Source organism: Uranotaenia lowii, chromosome 3 (assembly GCF_029784155.1).
Source record: "Uranotaenia lowii strain MFRU-FL chromosome 3, ASM2978415v1, whole genome shotgun sequence".
In the NCBI taxonomy this organism is placed as follows: Eukaryota; Metazoa; Arthropoda; class Insecta; order Diptera; family Culicidae; genus Uranotaenia; species Uranotaenia lowii.
In genome coordinates this window covers 31,188,482-31,214,903 of record NC_073693.1, presented here as the reverse complement: position 1 = coordinate 31,214,903, position 26,422 = coordinate 31,188,482, and the positions used below count along the sequence as shown (strand labels likewise).

General features: G+C 31.2%; 1 protein-coding gene across 1 annotated transcript in view; it reads left to right on the top strand.

Moving 5' to 3' along the window:
• The first annotated feature begins 4,491 nt into the window (after positions 1 to 4,491).
• LOC129755005 (putative glycerol kinase 5) overlaps positions 4,492 to 26,422 on the top strand; it is a 36,642-nt gene continuing 14,711 nt past the window's right edge. The window contains exons 1-4 of the mRNA XM_055751301.1: positions 4,492 to 4,704; positions 4,768 to 4,911; positions 24,557 to 24,669; positions 24,738 to 24,831. Coding sequence (XP_055607276.1) covers positions 4,845 to 4,911; positions 24,557 to 24,669; positions 24,738 to 24,831 — 274 coding nt within the window. The 5' untranslated portion in view covers positions 4,492 to 4,704; positions 4,768 to 4,844. The remainder of the gene's footprint in view (positions 4,705 to 4,767; positions 4,912 to 24,556; positions 24,670 to 24,737; positions 24,832 to 26,422) is intronic.

Genomic DNA, 26,422 nt, shown 5'->3' with positions numbered 1-26,422 from the left:
TGTTACTTTTGTCATTTTTGTCATTTTTGTCATTTTTGTCATTTTTGTCATTTTTGTCATTTTTGTCATTTTTGTCATTTTTGTCATTTTTGTCATTTTTGTCATTTTTGTCATTTTTGTCATTTTTGTCATTTTTGTCATTTTTGTCATTTTTGTCATTTTTGTCATTTTTGACATTTTTGACATTTTTGTCATTTTTGTCATTTTTGTCATTTTTGTCATTTTTGTCATTTTTGTTATTTTTGTCATTTTTGTCATTTTTGTCGTTTTTGTCGTTTTTGTCGTTTTTGTCATTTTTGTCATTTTTGTCATTTTTGTTATTTTTGTCATTTTTGTCATTTTTGTCATTTTTGTCATTTTTGTCATTTTTGTCATTTTTGTCATTTTTGTCATTTTTGTCATTTTTGTCATTTTTGTCATTTTTGTCATTTTTGTCATTTTTGTCATTTTGTCATTTTTGTCATTTTTGTCATTTTTGTCATTTTTGTCATTTTTGTCATTTTTGTCATTTTTGTCATTTTTGTCATTTTTGTCATTTTTGTCATTTTTGTCGTTTTTGTCATTTTTGTCATTTTTGTCATTTTTGTCATTTTTGTCTTTTTTGTCATTTTTGTCATTTTTGTCATTTTTGTCATTTTTGTCATTTTTGTCATTTTTGTCATTTTTGTCATTTTTGTCATTTTTGTCATTTTTGTCATTTTGGTCAATTTTGTCATTTTTGTCATTTTTGTCATTTTTGTCATTTTTGTCATTTTTGTCATTTATGTCATTTTTGTCATTTTTGTCATTATTGGCATTATTGACATTATTGGCATTTTTGTTATTTTTGTCATTTTTGTCATTTTTATAATTTTTGTCATTATTGGCATTATTGGCAATATTGGCATTATTGGCATTATTGGCATTTTTGTCATTTTTGTCATTTTTGTCATTTTTGTCATTTTTTTTCATTTTTGTCATTTTTGTCATTTTTGTCATTTTGGTCATTTTTGTCATTTTTGTCATTTTTGTCATTTTTGTCACTATTGGCATTTTTGTCATTTTTGTCATTTTTGTCATTTTTGTCATTTTTGTCATTTTTGTCATTTTTGTCATTTTTTTTTCATTTTTGTCATTTTTGTCATTTTTGTCATTTTGGTCATTTTTGTCATTTTTGTCACTATTGACATTTTTGTCATTTTTGTCATTTTTGTCTTTTTTTGTCATTTTTGTCATTTTTGTCATTTTTGTCATTTTTGTCATTTTTGTCATTTTTGTCATTTTTGTCATTTTTGTCATTTTTGTCATTTTTGTCATTTTTGTCATTTTTGTCATTTTTGTCATTTTTGTCATTTTTGTCATTTTTGTCATTTTTGTCATTTTTGTCATTTTTGTCATTTTTGTCATTTTTGTCATTTTTGTCATTTTTGTCATTTTTGTCATTTTTGTCATTTTTGTCATTTTTGTCATTTTTGTCATTTTTGTCATTTTTGTCATTTTTTTTTCATTTTTGTCATTTTTGTCATTTTTGTCATTTTGGTCATTTTTGTCATTTTTGTCACTATTGACATTTTTGTCATTTTTGTCATTTTTGTCTTTTTTTGTCATTTTTGTCATTTTTGTCATTTTTGTCATTTTTGTCATTTTTGTCATTTTTGTCATTTTTGTCATTTTTGTCATTTTTGTCATTTTTGTCATTTTTGTCATTTTTGTCATTTTTGTCATTTTTGTCATATTTGTCATTTTTGTCATTCTTGTCATTTTTGTCATTTTTGTCATTTATGTCATTTTTGTCATTTTTGTCATTTTTGTCATTTTTGTCATTTTTGTCATTTTTGTCATTTTTATAATTTTTGTCATTATTGGCATTATTGGCATTATTGGCATTATTGGCATTATTGGCGTTTTTGTCATTTTTGTCATTTTTGTCATTTTTGTCATTTTTGTCATTTTTGTCATTTTTGTCATTTTTGTCATTTTTGTCATTTTTGTCTTTTTTGTCATTTTTGTCATTTTTGTCATTTTTGTCATTTTTGTCATTTTTGTCATTTTTGTCAATTTTGTCATTTTTGTCATTTTTGTCATTTTTGTCATTTTTGTCATTTTTATAACTTTTGTCATTATTGGCATTATTGGCATTATTGGCATTTTTGTCATTTTTGTCATTTTTGTCATTTTTGTCATTTTTTTTTTTTCATTTTTGTCATTTTTGTCATTTTGGTCATTTTTGTCATTTTTGTCACTATTGATATTTTTGTCACTTTTGACATTTTTGTCATTTTTGTCATTTTTGTCTTTTTTTGTCATTTTTGTAATTTTTGTCATTTTTGTCATTCTTGTCATTCTTGTCATTTTTGTCATTTTTGTCATTTTTGTCATTTTTGTCATTTTTGTCATTTTTGTCATTTTTGTCATTTTTGTCATTTTTGTCATTTTTGTCATTTTTGTCATTTTTGTCATTTTTGTCATTTTTGTCATTTTTGTCATTTTTGTCATTTTTGTCATTTTTGTCATTTTTGTCATTTTTGTCATTTTTGTCATTTTTGTCATTTTTGTCATTTTTGTCATTTTTGTCATTTTTGTCATTTTTGTCATTTTTGTCATTTTTGTCATTTTTGTCATTTTTGTCATTTTTGTCATTTTTGTCATTTTTGTCATTTTTGTCATTTTTGTCATTTTTGTCATTTTTGTCATTTTTGTCATTTTTGTCATTTTTGTCATTTTTGTCATTTTTGTCATTTTTGTCATTTTTGTCATTTTTGTCATTTTTGTCATTTTTGTCATTTTTGTCATTTTTGTCATTTTTATCATTTTTGTCATTTTTGTCATTTTTGTCATTTTTGTCATTTTTGTCATTTTTGTCATTTTTGTCATTTTTGTCATTTTTGTCATTTTTGTCATTTTTGTCATTTTTGTCATTTTTGTCATTTTTGTTATTTTTGTCTCTTTTGTCGTTTTTGTCGTTTTTGTCGTTTTTGTCATTTTTGTCATTTTTGTCATTTTGGTCATTTTTGTCATTTTTGTCATTTTTGTCATTTTTGTCATTTTTGTCATTTTTGTCATTTTTGTCATTTTTGTCATTTTTGTCATTTTTGTCATTTTTGTCATTTTTGTCATTTTTGTCATTTTTGTCATTTTTGTCATTTTTGTCATTTTTGTCATTTTTGTCATTTTTGTCATTTTTGTTATTTTTGTCATTTTTGTCATTTTTGTCATTTTTGTCATTTTTGTCATTTTTGTCATTTTTGTCATTTTTGTCATTTTTGTCATTTTTGTCATTTTTGTCATTTTTGTCATTTTTGTCATTTTTGTCATGTTTGTCATTTTTGTCATTTTTGTCATTTTTGTCATTTTTGTCATTTTTGTCATTTTTGTCATTTTTGTCATTTTTGTCATTTTTGTCATTTTTGTCATTTTTGTCATTTTTGTCATTTTTGTCATTTTTGTCATTTTTGTCATTTTTGTCATTTTTGTCATTTTTGTCATTTTTGTCATTTTTGTCATTTTTGTCATTTTTGTCATTTTTGTCATTTTTGTCATTTTTGTCATTTTTGTCATTTTTGTCATTTTTGTCATTTTTGTCATTTTTGTCATTTTTGTCATTTTTGTCATTTTTGTCATTTTTGTCATTTTTGTCATTTTTGTCATTTTTGTCATTTTTGTCATTTTTGTCATTTTTGTCATTTTTGTCATTTTTGTCATTTTTGTCATTTTTGTCATTTTTGTCATTTTTGTCATTTTTGTCATTTTTGTCATTTTTGTCATTTTTGTCATTTTTGTCATTTTTGTCATTTTTGTCATTTTTGTCATTTTTGTCATTTTTGTCATTTTTGTCATTTTTGTCATTTTTGTCATTTTTATTTTTGTCATTTTTGTCATTTTTGTCATTTTTGTCATTTTTGTCATTTTTGTCATTTTTGTCATTTTTGTCATTTTTGTCATTTTTGTCATTTTTGTCATTTTTGTCATTTTTGTCTTTTTTGACATTTTTGACATTTTTGTCATTTTTGTCATTTTTGTCATTTTTGTCATTTTTGTCATTGTTGTCATTTTTGTCATTTTTGTTATTTTTGTCATTTTTGTCATTTTTGTCATTTTCGTCATTTTTGTGATTTTTGTCATTTTTGTCATTTTGTTGAATGGAAAAAACACAATTTCTAAATTTTATCTCTCTGAAAAAATAGCAAAAAAGATTTCCTTTATTAGGTATTTGATTTGGAAAAGAACTTAAAAGACACAACAGTTTAGTATGTTTTCAAAATTTGACATAGATTTCTTATCCAGATTATCAAAACAAAATTCTAAAATACTGGACAGTTGAAACGACGATCTCGTAAACGTAAACAAATCCCTGGAATTCTGATTTCATATCGACTTTTTGCACTACGAACACAGGTAAATTTTCGCGCCTTTTTCGAAACCTGTCAGAAGAGGTATAAAAAGAAGCACGTGTTGCTCACGCGATGTCCGGTGCATGCGCACAGGCTTTGTTGCTTCCTGATAGAACTGTCACTTAAATTTTTATCAACATTCACGTCATAACTAGTGCAAGCTTTACGTTTTCGAGCCCAATAAGTTTTATTTTAAGGACAAACTTCATTAAAACTTTTCAAATGTATCAAATGAGATAAAGGCTAATATTTGTGAATCAGTTGGAAATGCGTATGCGGTTAAAATCGTTGGAAAAAGCACTTCTACTCGAGGAGCTGGAGTGTTCACTGGAAGGTAAGTTTCAAGACCATCCATTTCTTCTCAAGGTAATGGAATTCACTGCCTGAAACTTTTCAGATTTTCAAACAAACTTCATTAAAACTTTTCAAATGTATCAAATGAGATAAAGGCTAATATTTGTGAATCAGTTGGAAATGCGTATGCGGTTAAAATCGTTGGAAAAAGCACTTCTACTCGAGGAGCTGGAGTGTTCACTGGAAGGTAAGTTTCAAGACCATCCATTTCTTCTCAAGGTAATGGAATTCACTGCCTGAAACTTTTCAGATTTTCAAACAATGTAGTTCAAATGAAATCAGTTCATGAAAAAAGCTTTCAAATGATTATTTTCATAAAATTACAACTAAAAACAAAAGCAGACGAACATTATGGTCGAATATAGAGAGTTAAATATCGAAATGTCTACATGTCTACTCGCACTTAATTAAAAACTAGAAATAAACCATAAACAAAAATTTTTTTGGTTTTCTTCAAATGGTAAAAATTCTGAAAATAAAAACAAAGATGGATCTAATGAAGATTGGTTCTGATTCTGCAGATTATTTTGACTTTTAAATTCCGAAATCTCACTAAATAACCTGATTTTACCTATTCGCAACTTGAGCTTTTTTCAGAGATGAATGAACTTTTAAGTTTAAAGTCTCTCTAATCAAATCAATCAATCAACTTGAGCTTTGAGTTCAGAGCTAAAGTTTAGAATGATTAGAATCAGATTGTCTAGTCAGTTTCCAGGATAGAAACATTAAAATAAGATTCAGTACTAAGTCTACTTTACCTTAACTATATTTTTTTTTTCGAGAATGAAATTAACGGAATTTTCGAATTACTTTTGAAATGAATTCGTGTGTAGACATGACCTTTGAGAACCTGTTTTTCAAAATATTATCAAAGTGAGATGCATGCAGTTCAGAATTAAAATTCACGCGCTGATCTACGCTCGAATCGGCATCCAAATGACATCGATTAACCTATTCGGCTAACCCATCTTATGTGCATCGGCAAAAGACAAAACCAGTTTAGCTAGATGAAGGTTACCAAGTCAAAAACGTAAAGTGCAAAAAATGGAAACTTTTGGCAAGTTCAGGTCAAAACAAGAAAATCGAACGTTACATAATTTCGACCTGGATCAGTCGAATAGAGTGGTGAAATTAAATAAGTCTTGATCAATTATTTCCTGAGTCTGAAATACATTTATCTAATCGCATGCCACGAACAATCATCCTATCAAACGAGAGTTTGTCATGGACGGAGTGTTATTGGTTTGATTGTAATTCTGTACATGTGATATCATGTACATTGTACATATAGTAAAGATAGTAGTTGAATGTACCATCCGTGGAAGTAGTAAAAAGAAGATAACGGAAGACATATTTAAAATTTTGAATCAAATTTTTGAGTGAAGGAATCGCCTTAAATTTGCTATTTATGCGGCTTAATCAGTAACGGATAATAGTTGTTGAAACGATAGACAAATAGAAGATAAGATAATTTTTAACGGTCGCCATTGAAGTACAAATAAACATACAAAGTATTCTAGGGGTTTTTATTTTCCTTTCAAAAATTAAACAAGGGAATAAATATCAATCGATTATGCATTTTTTTGCATTTCCCGTGATTGGGCGAGTAATATTGCCAATGTACATAGTTGAAATCAAGCGATAATCAGCGACAACATTGGTCTAATACATACATCTAAAAAGACAGCCACATGTTATTGATCCAGAATTCGATTTCTCTTTCTTAGCCTGATACTGATTAGATTTAGCATTCAGAAACTGAAATCAGAATCAAATCGAATAATTAGAGTATATTTTTCACTAAAATTGATGGCTAGAAGGCTTAACTCAGTCTCGGAGAAAAGAAGTAAAAATTTTGATTCCGTAATCTTGAAACAAACCCGGCTGCATCTTGGCTGCATAAAAAGGACAAGTCGCAGTGTTAAAGCTGTGATATGATAACCCTTTAAGCACAATTTTGCAATGTCGATTCCGGAGTACGCATCGATGGCTTGATGGAATGCTTTCCTAGGTGGAAAGTGCTACCCAACTTTCAAAGAAAAATAGGCAATTTCGACGATACAATCGGACAAAACTGAAAAATTTTCCCTACAGGGCATTTTTTTGTCAAATTTTGCAGGTTCGCAATACCTACGATAGGTAGCAAAATTGACCAGAAAATGATCGGATTTATGTTCTAAGTGTCATCTCCGTGTGATCAGTGCAGGCAAAAATCACAATATTATGACAAGAAAGGCAAGAACAAAATTAGGCATGAAAAAAATGCCTAAAATGACAAAAGAGTATGAAATGACAAAATTCACCAATACGACTGACTCAAAGTTTAAAAAATATGTCCAAAATGATAAAAAAAATGGAAGAAATGATAAAAACATCTTGTAGAAATTTTTTTGAATACTTGAAAAAAATTACAAAAATTACACAATTGACAAAACTCACCAATATGTAGACAAAATCGACAAAAAATGGTGAAAGAAATTCCTTTTGAGCCCAATAACAACTGTGCATATTTTTTAGGCGCTGGGATTTAAAATGGGTTGTAGCAAAAAAAAAATCAAAGTTTCAATGGAGAAAGTGACTATTATGTCCAAAATTTGCACTAAACTTAAATTCTCAAAGCTGTATCTTACATCTGAAAATTCGAAGAACAACTTTGCTGAAGACCGTAAACCTCTAAGACGCGGTAATCAAAATTTATGATAATTTCAGAATTTACAAAATTTAATAATTTAATTTTTTTTTTCGCATCTTTTGAAATGGCACCTCTGCACTGCAATAGGAGCCATTATACGTTGGAAACTAGCTGGCGTGTTTTCCCATATGCAGAAGTGTTTTCGTATTGTCGTAAAAGTTCGTAAAACGGGTTTTTTGTGCGGAAATTGTTTCTGGCAAGTTACTTCGCACCTCGGAAACAAGGAAGAAGGATTTTTTTTCAAATCCACGCAAAATATGAAACAAATAGATCGTTTTCCACGTGATTTCTATGATTGGTACACATGTACACGCAAAATAACTTAGAAATTATTTCTACGCGATTTTTCACGTTAATTTAGATTTTTTTTGCATCATATCAATTTAAATAATTCTTGTTTCATATTTTTCGTCGACTTTATATAGGACCTCCTCCCATTTCCAAGGTGCGAGGGGTTTGCAACTTATCAGGAACAATTTCCTGTCAAAAAAACCACGTCACTTCTACATGCGGGAAACACGCCGCCTAGTTTCCAAGGTATAATGGCTCCTACTCAACATGCAGTGCAGGGGAGCCATTCCAAAAGATGCGAAAAAAATCAAATTAAATTATTCAATTTTGAAATCGTCTTATCTTTACTAATCTTCTTGGTTTCAACAGAGCAACACCTCCCTGTAGAACTAGTCTGCTCGGAACCTTGAGCAGCACTGGTTCACTCAGAGAAAACTATAGGCTTTTGAAACAAAACAATTTTGATTCAAAACATTCATTTTTTTGAACCAAACTCCTGGAAACAAAATAATTTTTGAAAGAAAGAATTATTTCTTTGAACTAAATATTTTTGGACTTTGATTTTAAGCAAATACTTTGATTCGAAATAAATGGTTCAGTTGCTTACTTCTTTTGAATGTTTTAAACTTAAGAAACGATTCTTAAAAATAACAACTTCAGCCTTTGATTCAAAAGATATTTTGATTTGATTTGCAAGAAGAATATAAAACCAAAAAAACGAATCAAGTTTGGCTGGTCGTCCGAAAATATGGATAAGAGGAGAGATAGAAGCATTCACGATGAAGTATGGTAAGTATGTTAATTAAAGAATGAATATTGAAGATTTGCTATGAATGATTGCATTTTTACAGGACCAAGGCCGGCGCGGATGGTTTTTTTAAAGTCCCTGGATGCCTAAAACGACGTGAAAGCTGCACAAGATGACATCACTCCAAATCCAGCTGTCAGGTCGACGAAAATTAGGACCGGATGATTCGATTTTAGTGTACCAGTTTGTGACGCAGTGTTTCATTTAATTGTAAATAAAAATAAATTTAAGATTTAAAATTCTTTGTTTTTATTATATGAAACTTTTAGTAGGAATTTCAAAACAACAAAATATTTCTTCCAATTGGAATAAATGGAATGCGCTACTTTCCTTTGAATTAAAAAATCTTTTCGCTGCGTGTTACTTTTCCAATTGATTGTAAATTGTGTTAAAAATAACAAAAATTACAAAAAAAAAATAAAAATTATAAATTTACAAAACATTCTAAAACAACAATAATAATAATATAGTGACAATATTATCAAAACCGACAGAAACAACAAAAATTAAATAAATGATAAATAGGCAAAAATTAAATGAAAGTAAAATAGAAAAATGTAAAAATTGACAAAATTACTAAAAATTACAAAATTGACAAAAATAACATCGATTGCCAACATGACAAAAGTGTAGATATAAAATGATAAACATTATAAAAACAACGAAAAGGATAAAAACACGCAAATGACAAAACTGAAAAAATATTTAACAAATGACAAAATTGATAAAAATGACATAAAGTACAACACTGACAAGAACAGGTAAAAACGACAAAAAAGAAAAAGGCAAAAACGACGGAAACAACAAATACAGACCCCGTCTGATTTTGGCAACATGCCCGTACATTTTGTGTTGCCAAAATCAATTGTTGCCTAAATCGAACGGTTTTTTTCCACAACTTTTTTTCCACTTGTTACTCCAAAAAAGTAGTGTTTTTATGATTAACGTCATTTTCAGTCAATTTTCGGTCGTTTTCAGTACTTTTTATTATTTTTTTCTAGTTTTATAATATCTTTGTTTTTTTTTTGTCATATGTTTTATTTTTTATATTCTTCATTATTTTTTGAGTATTATATCATTTTTAGATTTTGGTTTGTAATGTTTTTAAAGTTTTATGAAATTCTCATTTTTGTCGTTTTTGAGTTCTTGACTATCTTTTTTGCCTTTCTTTCAGAAAGGTATAGTTATCGGTCGATTTGGGAGATCCTTAATTTTGGGTCTTAGATATACCTTTATAGGTACCTATCGAATCAGCTCGACGAGTTCAGACGATGTCAGTGTATTTGTGTGTGCTGGTGTGATTTTTTGTAAACATTGTCCACACGTTTTTGCGAAACTGGGAAGTACAATAAAAATGATTTTCGTCTTAAAAAATTTGATTTTTTTCCCTCTTCAATGTATAAAAGAAAGAAAAAAAAACAAAATAGTTTGAAAAAAAAATTTTCATAGTAATTATCATCAAATCATCACTCCAAAAAACGTGTCAATTTGGCTTGCTAGCCACAACCAGCAATCACTAAAATGAAAATTATCGTGTATATGACGTCATATACACGATGGGCGCGTTCGCTACACGCTATTCGCTACACGATGGGCGCACTCCACTCCCACTCATAATGTCTTCATGACGACAAAACGAGCGGTAGAATGGGAGTAAGAACTCTTATACCTTAACAATTTTTTACTTTTTTACCAGCTCAGTGTTAACCGAACCGGTCGCAAAAATTTTGAAGCCGAAGCTTCAAAACCGTATTGTGATAATATGGAGTTTCATAAAGGGGTACAACCCCGAATTGCCATATCAAACCGATGGGTGTAGGGTTCAACACCGCATTTTTCTGCAGCGATGGCTGGCTTCGGTACGTCGAAGCAAGCGTGAATCTGTTAGATAATTTTGTAGTAAGTTTGAAAAAGGGCGAACGCACCAAATGTAAACAAACATAGCGTAACATTTCATAAGGGCGAAACTATCAGTTAGCTCGAAAAAAAAACGCTTTTGAAACTTCGGAACATCTAATCAAATCCTATTTCAAAAATCGACGCTATCTATTGGCCCTACCCGGATAAAAAAATCCCATTTTAAATAGGCGTAATTTCGCGTTCAAAAGAAAATGCATCAACAAAAAGTTTCACCCAATTTAATTTTATCAACTGTTTTAAAGTTTAAAGTGATTTTTTGTACAGACGTGTTAATTTCAAAATGTTGAATTCCCTGGACTTTAAAGTATTTCTGATTTTAAACTTAACTAAAAAAAAATCGGGTCCAATAGTGAGTTTCAGAACTCAGATTAAAATCCACAAATTCAGATGCAATCCAGCGCTAGACGATTTTTAAAACAAATTTACAAAACCGACATAATGGACAAAAATGTCAAAATAGTCAATTACTACAAAAATGACAATTGTTTAAATTTTCTTAAATTACAAAGTGTATCAAATTTACATAATTGATAAAATTGATAAAAATTACAAAATAGACAACATTCACAAACTTTAATCAAGTTTTAACAAGCCTGACATATTTCGCAAATATGGGAAAAATTGACCAAAATTGACCAATTTTGAATGGATTGACATAAATTATAACATTTACAAAATTGACAAAACTAGATAGATAAAATGAATATAAATCATAAAACTGAAAAAGTTTTCAAAATATGCAAAATTGACAGAATCAATATAGAAAAAAATTAAACAAATTTACCAAACTGACATAATTTACAAACATTTCAAAATAGTCTATAATTACAAAAATGACATGTTTGTTAAAAATCATCAAAAATTACAAATTGGACCAAACTTGCATAGTTGACAAAATTGAAAAAAAAAATGACAACATTCACAAACTTGATAACCTGACAAATTTTGCAAATATGGCAAAAAATGTGCCCTTTTCAAAAATCGACCTTACGTTGCGAATCATTCGTTGGCATACCCAGAATCCCATTATTTTCTTCCAATAAGATTCTATATTCCCTACCCAGAATGAGAGCAGCAGTGGTATAATTTTTTTCAAAAGGGCGTGCGGCCAAATGTTAACAATCAAATTGTCAGCTGAGTGAAAAAGTACCGTTTGAAGACTTACATTTTAAACCTAATTACTTTCAACGCGATTTTCTCGAAACAGCTTTCGTCCTTTCCAAAAATGAATCAACATAGAAATCAAAGTTTTTAGCATACCTATCAGGGGCATTCTTTCTTGTATACTAGTAAGAATGCCCCTGAAAGGTATGCTAAAATAATTTATACCACTGCTGCTCTCATGCTGGTTAGGGAAAATAGAATCTTATTGGAAATAAAATAATGTGATACTACACAGCAAATTTTTTTTTGCTGGAAACCAGCAAAATTTTGCTGGTTTTTGTCCCGCTGACTTTCCAGCAAAATTTCCAGCAATTTCAATTGCTGGAAAAAACAGCAAACGTTAATGCTGGTTTCCAGCAATTCAAATTGCTGGAAAATCAGCAATCCAGATTGCTGGAAACCAGCTATTTCTTTCAACACAACCGGCAGTATTTAGTATGAAATTTATATTTCAATTCAAAATTAAACTTTAATATTGGCGGTGCATATAATAAGCAATAAAAACAATTATTTTCTCCCATTTTCAATAAGGGATTAATTTATTTTCCAAAAAAAAACTTTTTTTTTCACAACTTTCTAACAGCGGCTCTGGCGTGGCCGCTTTGTGCCAAAATGTTGATCATCCGCCACCTGTAAAAGTAGTTTTTATTAGTATCTTCTATGGAATATCTACCTGTACAATAAAAACTTACCCTTGACTTGATGTCTGGTTGCTAGAATATAGAGGAAAATAAAATAATTATAATAATTTAACCTTAATTCGTAAAATAGAATCTCACCTTACTTCAGCCACAGAGAACAGACATACAAGCTCGAACAAAAAATCGTCAAAAAAGTGTGTAAAATTTCAAATGCTATCACCAAAAAAATACGTTAGAAATTGACTACAAACAGTGCCATCTATTGCGCCGTTCAAAAGTTACAAATCAACTTTAAAGTGCCCAGTTTTCGAAAAGGCGTAATCGTATAATTATATGAACTCACAAAAAATGAGTCTATTGTCTCAGTAAAATGGACGGCTTTGATTTATTGCTAAATAAATAAAATCAGAATTACTTTTAACTGGGAGGAATTTCACTTTCTTTATTTTTGCACTACTATGATAGTTAAGATAACTAACAGCTTTGGTATAAGATTTCTCACTTCTTGAACAGTTATTTATGTTAGAAAATGCATCTCCTATGTCCAGTCAAATACAAGAACATTCTTGACGATCAGTCTCACCCAGCAGTACTGATTCTAGGCATCTCAAAGCGGGTTATTTTCACATATAACTTTAGCATCTAGCTGTTTTAAACTTTGTATTTCTAACAAATTTGATGGAAAAAGATAATAACTTTTATGATTATTTTGTTTATGCAACATGATAAACGTATTACTAAACTTCAATAGCGATTTTCTTGAAGCTCATACGACCTATAGAAAACTGACTGAAACTTAGTCAGCTTTGTTTTGACAGTTCTCTTTGGTGTGTTTGGAGACATCTGGTGGCCCAACCAAAAATCAAAAATTGGTTCAAAAAGGGTGTTGGGATTTTTACACAAGTTTCGTGGGCTAGCTTGTATGTCTGTTCTCTGTGCTTCAGCGTACGAAACAAAAACGAACTCCAAATTGACAACTCGATTGCTGATTTTCCAGCAAACTGGATCAATTGCTGGAAAGTCCAGCAATTTGAAAACCGATTGCTGATTTTTCAGCAAAAAAGACAAGCACATAACCGAATGCTGAAAAATCCAGCAATTCGAAAACCGATTGCTGGTTTCCAGCAACAATTTGGATTGCTGAACGTTTCCAGCAATTTTTTTTGCTGGAAATCGAGGCAAAAATTTACAGTGTAGGATCAACTGATCTAGCAGTAGCATGTATATTGACAAGTTAAAGTCAAAAATCAAAAATAAATATTTTAAATATTGTCGAGTATAAGTTTTTGCATCATTCAATTTCACTTGCCGTTCTAAATGTTCTAAATGTTGACAAAACTACCCAAGTGGACAAAATGGACAAAATTGACAAAATTTTCAAAATTTACAAAATTCACAAAATTTACAAAAGTTACTAAGTTTACAAAATTTACAAAATTTACAAAATTTACAAAATTTACAAAATTTACAAAATTTACAAAATTAACAAAATTTATAAAATTGACAAAATTCACAAAACTAATAGAATTGACAAAATTGACAAAAATGATAAAATAGACATAATTGAAAATATTGACATTTCAAAGTTGTCAAAATGTTTAATATCTATTGTTAAATCGATAGATAATTGTAATCTACATTGAAGCATCGTATTTTAGTTTAGCAGTTGAAAATTTATTTAATTTTTTTTTCATTTATTCGCTTCCTTTTCTTGAGAGGTTGAATTATTTGAAACACATGGTTAGGAATCTTTTTTAAAAATTATACCCTTCATTTTTAGACCTCTTCTATTTTATAAATATAAGATCATAATGTCATAGAAACGGGATCATACAAGATATCCCAGAATTCAATCATTCAAAATTTTTAAATTAGTTTACAATTATGTTATTATTTATGTGAAAATTATAATTATTTCAAAATACCTTCATCATTTAAAAAATTTAGAATCCTAATTTCTTAAATTCATTTAGGATTTACTACGTTCGAAATACTTTAATCATTACTCAGAATTTATAAATCGATCATTTTATTATTTTGTGTCATGTGTATCCAAATATAATTTTTATACTGTAAGAAAGGCTACAATCCACTGTTAAGTGTATTAAATCGGGTTTATAATTTTTTTTTTGTGTTGTACCTATTTAAAGAACGTAAAACATATTTGGGATGCTTGTCTAAATTATATTGGTACTGTTATGGCAAAAAATAAAAACCCGATTTAATACACTTAACAGTGGATTGTAGCCTTTCTTACAGTATAAAAATTATATTTGGATACACATGACACAAAATAATAAAATGATCGATTTATAAATTCTGAGTAATGATTAAAGTATTTCGAACGTAGTAAATCCTAAATGAATTTAAGAAATTAGGATTCTAATTTTTTTAAATGATGAAGGTATTTTGAAATAATTATAATTTTCACATAAATAATAACATAATTGTAAACTAATTTAAAAATTTTGAATGATTGAATTCTGGGATATCTTGTATGATCCCGTTTCTATGACATTATGATCTTATATTTATAAAATAGAAGAGATCTAAAAATGAAGGGTATAATTTTTAAAAAAAGATTCCTAACCATGTGTTTCAAATAATTCAACCTCTCAAGAAAAGGAAGCGAATAAATGAAAAAAAAATTAAATAAATTTTCAACTGCTAAACTAAAATACGATGCTTCAATGTAGATTACAATTATCTATCGATTTAACAATAGATATTAAACATTTTGACAACTTTGAAATGTCAATATTTTCAATTATGTCTATTTTATCATTTTTGTCAATTTTGTCAATTCTATTAGTTTTGTGAATTTTGTCAATTTTATAAATTTTGTTAATTTTGTAAATTTTGTAAATTTTGTAAATTTTGTAAATTTTGTAAATTTTGTAAACTTAGTAACTTTTGTAAATTTTGTAAATTTTGTAAATTTTGAAAATTTTGTAAATTTTGTCCATTTTGTCCACTTGGGTAGTTTTGTCAACATTTAGAACATTTAGAACGGCAAGTGAAATTGAATGATGCAAAAACTTATACTCGACAATATTTAAAATATTTATTTTTGATTTTTGACTTTAACTTGTCAATATACATGCTACTGCTAGATCAGTTGATCCTATATAGTATCACATTATTTTATTTCCAATAAGATTCTATTTTCCCTAACCAGCATGAGAGCAGCAGTGGTATAAATTATTTTAGCATACCTTTCAGGGGCATTCTTACTAGTATACAAGAAAGAATGCCCCTGATAGGTATGCTAAAAACTTTGATTTCTATGTTGATTCATTTTTGGAAAGGACGAAAGCTGTTTCGAGAAAATCGCGTTGAAAGTAATTAGGTTTAAAATGTAAGTCTTCAAACGGTACTTTTTCACTCAGCTGACAATTTGATTGTTAACATTTGGCCGCACGCCCTTTTGAAAAAAATTATACCACTGCTGCTCTCATTCTGGGTAGGGAATATAGAATCTTATTGGAAGAAAATAATGGGATTCTGGGTATGCCAACGAATGATTCGCAACGTAAGGTCGATTTTTGAAAAGGGCACATTTTTTGCCATATTTGCAAAATTTGTCAGGTTATCAAGTTTGTGAATGTTGTCATTTTTTTTTTCAATTTTGTCAACTATGCAAGTTTGGTCCAATTTGTAATTTTTGATGATTTTTAACAAACATGTCATTTTTGTAATTATAGACTATTTTGAAATGTTTGTAAATTATGTCAGTTTGGTAAATTTGTTTAATTTTTTTCTATATTGATTCTGTCAATTTTGCATATTTTGAAAACTTTTTCAGTTTTATGATTTATATTCATTTTATCTATCTAGTTTTGTCAATTTTGTAAATGTTATAATTTATGTCAATCCATTCAAAATTGGTCAATTTTGGTCAATTTTTCCCATATTTGCGAAATATGTCAGGCTTGTTAAAACTTGATTAAAGTTTGTGAATGTTGTCTATTTTGTAATTTTTATCAATTTTATCAATTATGTAAATTTGATACACTTTGTAATTTAAGAAAATTTAAACAATTGTCATTTTTGTAGTAATTGACTATTTTGACATTTTTGTCCATTATGTCGGTTTTGTAAATTTGTTTTAAAAATCGTCTAGCGCTGGATTGCATCTGAATTTGTGGATTTTAATCTGAGTTCTGAAACTCACTATTGGACCCGATTTTTTTTTAGTTAAGTTTAAAATCAGAAATACTTTAAAGTCCAGGGAATTCAACATTTTGAAATTAACACGTCTGTACAAAAAATCACTTTAAACTTTAAAACAGTTGATAAAATTAAATTGGGTGAAACTTTTTGTTGATGCATTTTCTTTTGAACGCGAAATTACGCCTATTTAAAATGGGATTTTTTTATCCGGGTAGGGCCAATAGATAGCGTCGATTTTTGAAATAGGATTTGATTAGATGTTCCGAAGTTTCAAAAGCGTTTTTTTTTCGAGCTAACTGATAGTTTCGCCCTTATGAAATGTTACGCTATGTTTGTTTACATTTGGTGCGTTCGCCCTTTTTCAAACTTACTACAAAATTATCTAACAGATTCACGCTTGCTTCGACGTACCGAAGCCAGCCATCGCTGCAGAAAAATGCGGTGTTGAACCCTACACCCATCGGTTTGATATGGCAATTCGGGGTTGTACCCCTTTATGAAACTCCATATTATCACAATACGGTTTTGAAGCTTCGGCTTCAAAATTTTTGCGACCGGTTCGGTTAACACTGAGCTGGTAAAAAAGTAAAAAATTGTTAAGGTATAAGAGTTCTTACTCCCATTCTACCGCTCGTTTTGTCGTCATGAAGACATTATGAGTGGGAGTGGAGTGCGCCCATCGTGTAGCGAATAGCGTGTAGCGAACGCGCCCATCGTGTATATGACGTCATATACACGATAATTTTCATTTTAGTGATTGCTGGTTGTGGCTAGCAAGCCAAATTGACACGTTTTTTGGAGTGATGATTTGATGATAATTACTATGAAAATTTTTTTTTCAAACTATTTTGTTTTTTTTTCTTTCTTTTATACATTGAAGAGGGAAAAAAATCAAATTTTTTAAGACGAAAATCATTTTTATTGTACTTCCCAGTTTCGCAAAAACGTGTGGACAATGTTTACAAAAAATCACACCAGCACACACAAATACACTGACATCGTCTGAACTCGTCGAGCTGATTCGATAGGTACCTATAAAGGTATATCTAAGACCCAAAATTAAGGATCTCCCAAATCGACCGATAACTATACCTTTCTGAAAGAAAGGCAAAAATAATGTTCTTTTTAAAAACCGTTCAATTTTGGCACATGTGCCAAAATCGGATGTTGTTAAAATCGAATGTTGCCAAAAACGAACGGGGTATGTATATCAAAATATGACGGAAACGACAAATATGTCAAAAATGAAGAAAAAACATCAAAAATATTTAAAAAAAAGCAAAAATGACAAAACAGCCTAAAATGACAAAAAAGGCAAATATGACAATGATGTCTTACATGACAAAATTGACAAAAATGACAAAGAAGGGCAAAAATTAAACATGACAAAAAAAAAAGACTAAATTAATAAAAACGACAAAAATTTAATTCCAAAATAACAGTATTGACAAAAATGATAAAACCGATAAAGATGACAAAAATGTCAGAAACGCAAAATGATAATTCTAACAAAATTATCAAAAACGAGAAGAATTACAAAACGACAATAGTATAAAAATGGCAAAAATGTCAAATATAACAAAAATTTCAAAGGGGCAACTAAGGCAAAAATGACAGAAAAGCTTAAAATGGCAAAAATGACAATAAACACGAAGAAAAAAGTATAGTATTTCCAACAATAATCCACTTCTATTCAATCATATATCTGATTGCTTCTCGGCTAACTACAATTATTAAAATTTCAACAATACATATAATAGACAATCTGATTGATTTCGTACAGTCAACAATGTATATAACTAACATTCAACTATAAATATAATAGGTTCAATTATAATGCACGATTGATGTTATACATTCAACAATAATTATAGTAGAATCAATTATAATTATATGATTGATTTATTTATAAATATAATTGATTCAACTATAATAATATAATTGATTTAATTACAAATATGATAGGTTCAATCTTAATAATATGATTGATTTAATTATAAATATGATAGATTTAATTTTATTTCTATGATTGATTCACTGAGGTCAACTATAAATATTGTACATTTAATTTCTGTTCATATTGGAAGTTATCATATATGAAGCACTTTTTCGGAATAATTTTATGGCTACGTTTTATTTTCTTTTAATTTATTATTCCAGCATTTTGCATTTAGTTCGTTTTAGCCGCCATGATGCTAGAAAACCTGACCGGAAACCCCGATATCCACGTCCTGGTTCCTTCGCTGTTTTTCTTTTTGGATCTGCATGGTTGCCCAGGAAATTGTGCGTCTTAACTAATCGATCCCAGAAGACTTCCGTGCTTATGCACCCGGTGAAGATTGACCTTGTGGGGGGAAAATTTACTCAATATCATGACATAAATCTATCATACGCTGACTTACCATAATGCTAGTTTCCTGTGAGATCCTGTCAGGATCGTGTAAAAGAACGTCGAGACCCACGTCGATTTCCCGGGCAGCCAGAGTAGGTGTACTTTTCCCAATTCCAGGGACTGTCGGCCTTCTACACGACCGCTGCCACGAACTGGTAGAGGAAAATTTTTCCCCATCACCGGAGAGCGCTTGTGTTTTGTCACCGATGTCAGCAACTATCGGCTAAGCCCAAAAAACAGCGATACGAACGCTACAGGGAACACAGGTCCCACACTAACTTTTTTTTTTGTTTTTGCTGATGAACAGTGTAGTATTCAAGTAACACAGAATCTATCATAACAATATAGTTTTATGTACTATATTTATGGTTCAATACCTAGAATCAATCATACATTTGTAGTTGAATCTATCATATTTACAATTGAATCAATAATACCACTTATCTATCATATTTACAGTTGAATCCATTGTACCACTACAGTTGAATCTATTATATTTATAGTAGAATGCCTATAATCAATCATACAATTGTAATTGAATCTATCATATCTACAGTTGAATCAATTATACAATTACAACTGAATCTATTATATTCATAGTTGATTGCATAAGGTCAATCAGCAGTTTGTAGTTGAATCTATTGTATTTATAGTTGAATGCATAAAATAAATCATACAGTTGAATGCATTATATTGATAGTTGATTGCGTAAGGACAATTAGAAGGTTGTAGTTGAATCTATTATAAAAGTAGTTGAATGCGAAAAAATCAACTGCATTTCGATTATTGGTATAACAAGCTGAAATAATTGGAACAACTGTCGCCTTTTTTCTCCGTGAATAAAATGATAAATACAGTAAAAATGACAAAAACGACATTAAAATAAAAATTAATAAAATAGCATTAATAGCAAAAATAAGAAAAAATGAAAAAAATGACAGTAAAAATACAAAAATTACAAAAATGACAAAATTGATGGAAAAAAAATTACACTTACATTTTGTAATTTTTGTAATTTTTTCATATTTGTCTTTTTGTAGTTTTGGTAATATTTGTTATTTTTGTATTTTTTTTTTCATTTTTGTCATTTTCATTATTCTAGTTAACCTTTTTTTGTTTAATTTTTTTTTTTTTTTGAATGAATTGTCAATTTTGAAATTTTAAAATATTCTCGTTTTTGTTCCAAATAAGATGTTCTTTTCCATTGAAATTTTTGTTTCAATTTTCTATGTGAAAGATCAAGTCTAAGGTGCCGTAAAAACTACTTACATGAGGTTCGGAGCGATTGGAGATTTTTTTTAATTGCCAATTCTTAAACATTCCATAGAAATCTACCGGTTTTTCGATAAACGGCCTTGTACCAAAACGACTATTTTCGGAATTTTTTTTTTTTTTTTCAAAATAACAACAATTCAATAATTTGGCATCAAAATTGATGATTCGATCTTCCCGATTCCTTTTAGTCTCCCTAGATTGTTTTTAGTGTCAAAATACCGAAACTTTGAGCACTTAGAAGCAGCTCTTAATCAAGTCCGATTGAGCTGAAATTTTTGTAAGACTGGCTGTTAGCCAATCGGTAGATTTGCGGTGAACCCCTAATAATCCCTAGGGTCGGCAAGCTTACATAAAACCAAGTTGCAGGGAAGTTCGGGAGAGCTAAGAAAAACTCCTCGGATAAAGTCTAGGTACGGTTTAATTTCACAGATTCGCAGTAATTGGCTAACCCACCACTTTCTTAACCTAATTATCTGACCTGGTAAGTATTCCGTTCCTCCTTGTCGTCGAGCTCGGGTTTGATGAGGTCCGCTTAGAAGCTGGCTGGCTCTTGCGGGTAGTGTTGTTGTACCCGGCCCCACCTTGGGTGCTGAACCGGGCACTGCTGGTTCGTCGTAGCTGAGCGAAACGGCGTGATTGCGGAGTACCTGACCCCACCTTGGGTGCTGAGACAGGTACCGGGAAAGTAACACCGACGGTGGTCGGTCGATTTTGTCGGGCGGCGCGCTTGGACCTTCTACGGTGAGTAAAGCGCGTGGTGATGCCGTACCTGGCCCCACCTTGGGTGCTGAACCAGGTACCGGAATGAACCACACCGACGGATGTGGTGGTCGGCTGAAGTTCTAGAGCGCGGTGGCGCTCTCGGGGTTTGGTTGATTCAAAATCAAACCGAAACAGCGGGGTCCTGATAATATTCAGGGTTATATTAGAAGGATATTTTTGGGCAGGGGCAAAATGGCGTGGGGTTACCTGGAGTTCCAATAGGAAACGACTCAAGATTGGCCTTTCCTTTTATGAATCTTCTGCTGGTGGTGATTCCTGTTCCTTTAGAAATCTGATTACACAAATCACCACAATTAAAATTTTACGAAGAATTTTATGATCCTTCAGTTACTTTTAGGATCGGTTTTGTGCGTTCGCGAACTATTTCCAGAGGGAATGGTCATTTCCATTTTGACCGGCTCTGACCCCATTCGCGTTCATTGCCCCCGTCCCGCGCTCGTTTTCGTTTCGCCCTATCGCACGCTTCGCCTCTTCGCTTGAAAACTACGGCTCACATCTCTGAACTGCGCTCTGGTGGTGGGTTGTTGAACGACCATCTTTCGCCCGGTCGTTCGCTAGGTTAGCATGGCTTGGTGGACTGCTTCACCAAGGAGAGCCCCTTAACCCCCACAAACAACACTGCAACATTTATTTAATTTACAATTACAACAAGATCACCGCGGCCTCCTTCGACTGACTACACAGCAAATTTTTTTTTTGCTGGAAACCAGCAAAATTTTGCTGGTTTTTGTCCCGCTGACTTTCCAGCAAAATTTCCAGCAATTTCAATTGCTGGAAAAAACAGCAAACGTTAATGCTGGTTTCCAGCAATTCAAATTGCTGGAAAATCAGCAATCCAGATTGCTGGAAACCACCCAGACAACCATTTGGTGGGTATTTCGAATTTGCAACGCAATTATACGTGCAAATATACGTGTAAACGTATCGTATATAATGTAGCAAAACCAGTATATACGTATCATTTTGGAGGCCATATAGGTACATTAGCAAACATATTCTTGATTTGGATTGTATTAAATTACGATTTGCACGACTTGCCATGCGCATCATTTACGACTACCCTGATTCTTTTTGGAATATACTATGACAATTTACATCATCATATAGATGATTGAGGTTGTAATATACGACATTTTTCGTAACAATATGGAAAGTTTGACGACTTATTTGGTCGTCTTTTGCGACTTGAGTGCAGGGCTCTCATTTTCCGTCATTTGAAAAAAAAAAATTTTTTTTTGGGATTTTAAACCAATTGGTTTATTCATCCCCAAAAAAAAATTAAAATAAGATTATTTCAAAGAAATGTGTTTTTTGCTGTCAAATTCAAGTTTATATCGTACACATTTATTATTTGCCTGATTGCTGATTTTTTTTTCCACGTTCATGAATTTATTGTTAGCGCCTGGGCTTGATCCTCTGACGATTCGATCAGCAGCTCATGATGGTTCCTCGACGCTATCTGGAATATATAAATTCAAGGGGATTTGCTTCAAAGGCATTAAACCAAAAGCAAATCGTATATTTCTATAACTTCAATCTTTTAAATCGTAGAACACGTCATCGATGATCTAAAAATAGACCAACATTTTGAAGCCTCCTTTAATACGATTCCAATCATCGATGTCCCATTATCACAAACGATTTTATTGAACTTTTTTGTATTCTTTTACGATTGCCAGCAAATACGTTTCACGAAAATCAGACATGGGAATTAATTTGCGAAGGTATACGATTGCATGCACATTATTGCGAATCAATACAGTTATATACGTTTTTTATTTCGAATTATTTTATGCATAGCACGACAAAATCTCTCAATCACGGCTGATCACCGTATATCGGTCGTTTCACGGATTTTTTGTGAATTGTCGTACACAAAGGTCGAGTTCATATGTACATAAATACTTCTTGTCTTAATAAAATCATGCAATGCTTTTAAATACGATAAAGAATATGCATGGACCGCACATTGTAGGTGCAGATATACGAAAATGAGTATAAATAACATTCTATACGATGTAATCTGTAAAAGAAAATACGACTTCTGGTTGTCTGGGCAGCTATTTCTTTCAATACAACCGGGAGTATTTAGTATGAAATTTATATTTCAATTCAAAATTAAAGTTTAATATTGGCTGTGCATATAATAAGCAATAAAAACAATTATTTTCTCCCATTTTCAATAAGGGATTAATTTATTTACCAAAAAAAACTTTTTTTTTTCACAACTTTCTAACACCGGCTCTGGGGTGGCCGCTTTGTGCCAAAATGTTGGTCATCCGCCACCTGTAAAAATAGATTTGATTAGTATCTTCTATCGAATATCTACCTGTACAATAAAAACTTACCCTTGACTTGATGCCTGGTTGCTAGAATATAGAGGAAAATAAAATAATTATATTAATTTAACCTAAATTCGTAAAATAGAATCTCACCTTACTTCAGCGTACGAAACAAAAACAAACTCCAAATTGACAACTCGATTGCTGATTTTCCAGCAAACTAGATCAATTGCTGGAAAGTCCAGCAATTTGAAAACCGATTGCTGATTTTTCAGCAAAAATGACAAGCACATAACCGAATGCTGAAAAATCCAGCAATTCGAAAACCGATTGCTGGTTTCCAGCAAAAATTTGGATTGCTGAACGTTTCCAGCAATTTTTTTTGCTGGAAATCGAGGCAAAAATTTACAGTGTAGCAACGCTTACATTTTGCACAGGTCAATTTGTAAATGGGTCGAATTTCACATGTTTGTATGAAAGCACAAACCAGTGCAAACATTGAATTAAAATTAAAACTTAACTGCGGAAATGATTGGAGTTTCGTCGTTGAAATGTCCAATAAGCTTGATTCAAAGAGGTGCGTCAGCTAAACCCATAATTTTTTGGTCAAATCAACGAAATTAACATTCAATTCCTACAGCAGTGTCCAGGGGAGTACGTTTCGAATAAATAATGTCGTTATCAATGGAAATTTCAAGCGTTCAGAGAGAGAACGAGCGAGCGAGGAGGCTCGAATTTCACTGCTCGCTCGCGTGTCATCCGATTGCCAACATTGCAAAACAGCGCTTAATGATCGTTTTTAACATTAGGTATAGTCGCAGATTGAATCGCACGCGACACCACAAAAACAAAACAGCAAACAAACCCATTCTTGAACACATGCCTTGCGGGAGACCTGGCGTCACATCAGCATATCAGGGAGGGCGCCGGCCTTCAGGCCAACTCCCTCAAAATTTGATCAGCTTCAGTGATTCGACGCCAGTTGGGTTACGTCGTTCTCGATGAGCAGTTCGCGCTCTGCTCAAGCGATTCGATTCGGTCTGTTCGGTGAATCATCCGCGGAATTCAAAACGCGCCTTCTGAACGATTTGTTTTCTTTCTGCTGCAGTTACGACAAATCTTAAGTGTATCGCTTTCATTGATTCATTCAACTTGCGATCCCCCACTCAATTATCGGAGGCCTGTAGGCGCCTGCACTTGAAACGAAAATTTCCACAAGTGTCGTCCGCCTATGTTATGGATTTCAACTTAAGTGCCGCCACAACTCACTCAGTTCAGATTGTTTAACCCTTTTGAGGAATTCCGACAAAACGTTGATCCCCCTTAATTGATAAAGTGGTCTCATTCTGGATTTCAATTTTTTTTATCACCACTGACTGCCCGTAATTCTCGAAACCGATGGACTCGCCAGGAGAGAACTATATCGCATCGCTGGACATTGGCACCACGACGATAAGATGCTTTATCTACGCGGTCAATCGCGATATCGCCAAGCTCGAAGTCGTCGGGACGGCGTATGACCAGGTGAGAATTGGATTTGAATTCGAAATTTAAATCACCCTAATTTTGAACTTTCGTTTTACTCAACACAGGTCGAGCTAGTGTACCCTGCTCCAGGACAAGTCGAAATCATTCCGGCCAAACTTTGGGACAGCGTGCTCAACACCATCCGGAACGCTATCGCTGGTAAGATCAAAGCTAACGTTTTGTTGCATTTTGTTTGGGTTTGAGTTTAGTGATAAGCTTCGATTTTCGGACGCAGAATTAGCTTATCTCAGGGTGTCGTAGCACTGAAATGGCCGCTTCTAGTTTAAGATTTCTCAGAGGAAGAAAATATGAAAATCTAAAATTCAGATACGTACTTCAAATTTAAAATTTCTAAGAGGATTTCGTATAAAGATTCATGATTTCAGATTCAGATTAAAGAATAAGATTTCAGGTTCAGATTTCAGATTCAGATTCCGATTTCAGATTCAGATTCAGATTTCAGATTCAGATTTCAAATTCAGATTTCAGATTCAGATTTCAGATTCAGATTTCAGATTCAGATTTCAGATTCCGATATCAGATTTCAGATTTCAGATTCAGATTTAAGGTTCAGATTTCAGATTCAGATTACAGATCCAGATTTCAGATCCAGATTTCAGATTTCAAATCCAGATTTCAGATTCAGATTTCAGATTCAGATTTCAGATTCAGATTTCAGATTCAGATTTTAGATTCAGATTTCAGATTCAGATTTCAGATTCAGATTTCAGATTCAGATTTCAGATTCAGATTCAGATTTCAGATTCAGATTTCAGTTTCAGATTTCAGATTCAGATTTCAGATTCAGATTTCAGATTCAGATTTCAGATTCAGATTCAGATTTCAGATTCAGATTTCAGATTCAGATTTCAGATTCAGATTTCAGATTTCAGATCCAGATTTCAGATCCAGATTTCAGATTTCAAATTTTTCAAATTTTCAGATTTCAGATTAAGATTTCAGATTCAGATTTCAGATTCAGATTTCAGATTCAGATTTCAGATTCAGATTTCAGATTCAGATTTCAGATTCAGATTTCAGATTCAGATTCAGATTTCAGATTCAGATTCAGATTTCAAATTCAGATTTCAGATTCAGATTTCAGATTCAGATTTCAGATTCAGATTTCAGATTCAGATTTCAGATTCAGATTTCAGATTCAGATTTCAGATTCAGATTTCAGATTCAGATTTCAGATTCAGATTTCAGATTCAGATTTCAGATTCAGATTTCAGATTCAGATTTCAGATTCAGATTTCAGATTCAGATTTCAGATTCAGATTTCAGATTGAGATTCAGATTTCAGATTCAGATTTCAGATTTCAGATTCAGATTTCAGATTTCAGATTCAGATTTCAGATTCAGATTTTAGATTCAGATTTCAGATTCAGATTTCAGATTCAGATTTAAGATTCAGATTTCAGATTCAGATTTTAGATTCAGATTTCAGATTCAGATTTCAGATTCAGATTTCAGATTCAGATTCAGATTTCAGATTCAGATTTCAGATTCAGATTTCAGATTCAGATTTCAGATTCAGATTTCAGATTCAGATTTCAGATTCAGATTTCAGATTCAGATTTCAGATTCAGATTTCAGATTCAGATTTCAGATTCAGATTTCAGATTCAGATTTCAGATTCAGATTTCAGATTCAGATTTCAGATTCAGATTTCAGATTCAGATTTCAGATTCAGATTTCAGATTCAGATTTCAGATTCAGATTTCAGATTCAGATTTCAGATTCAGAT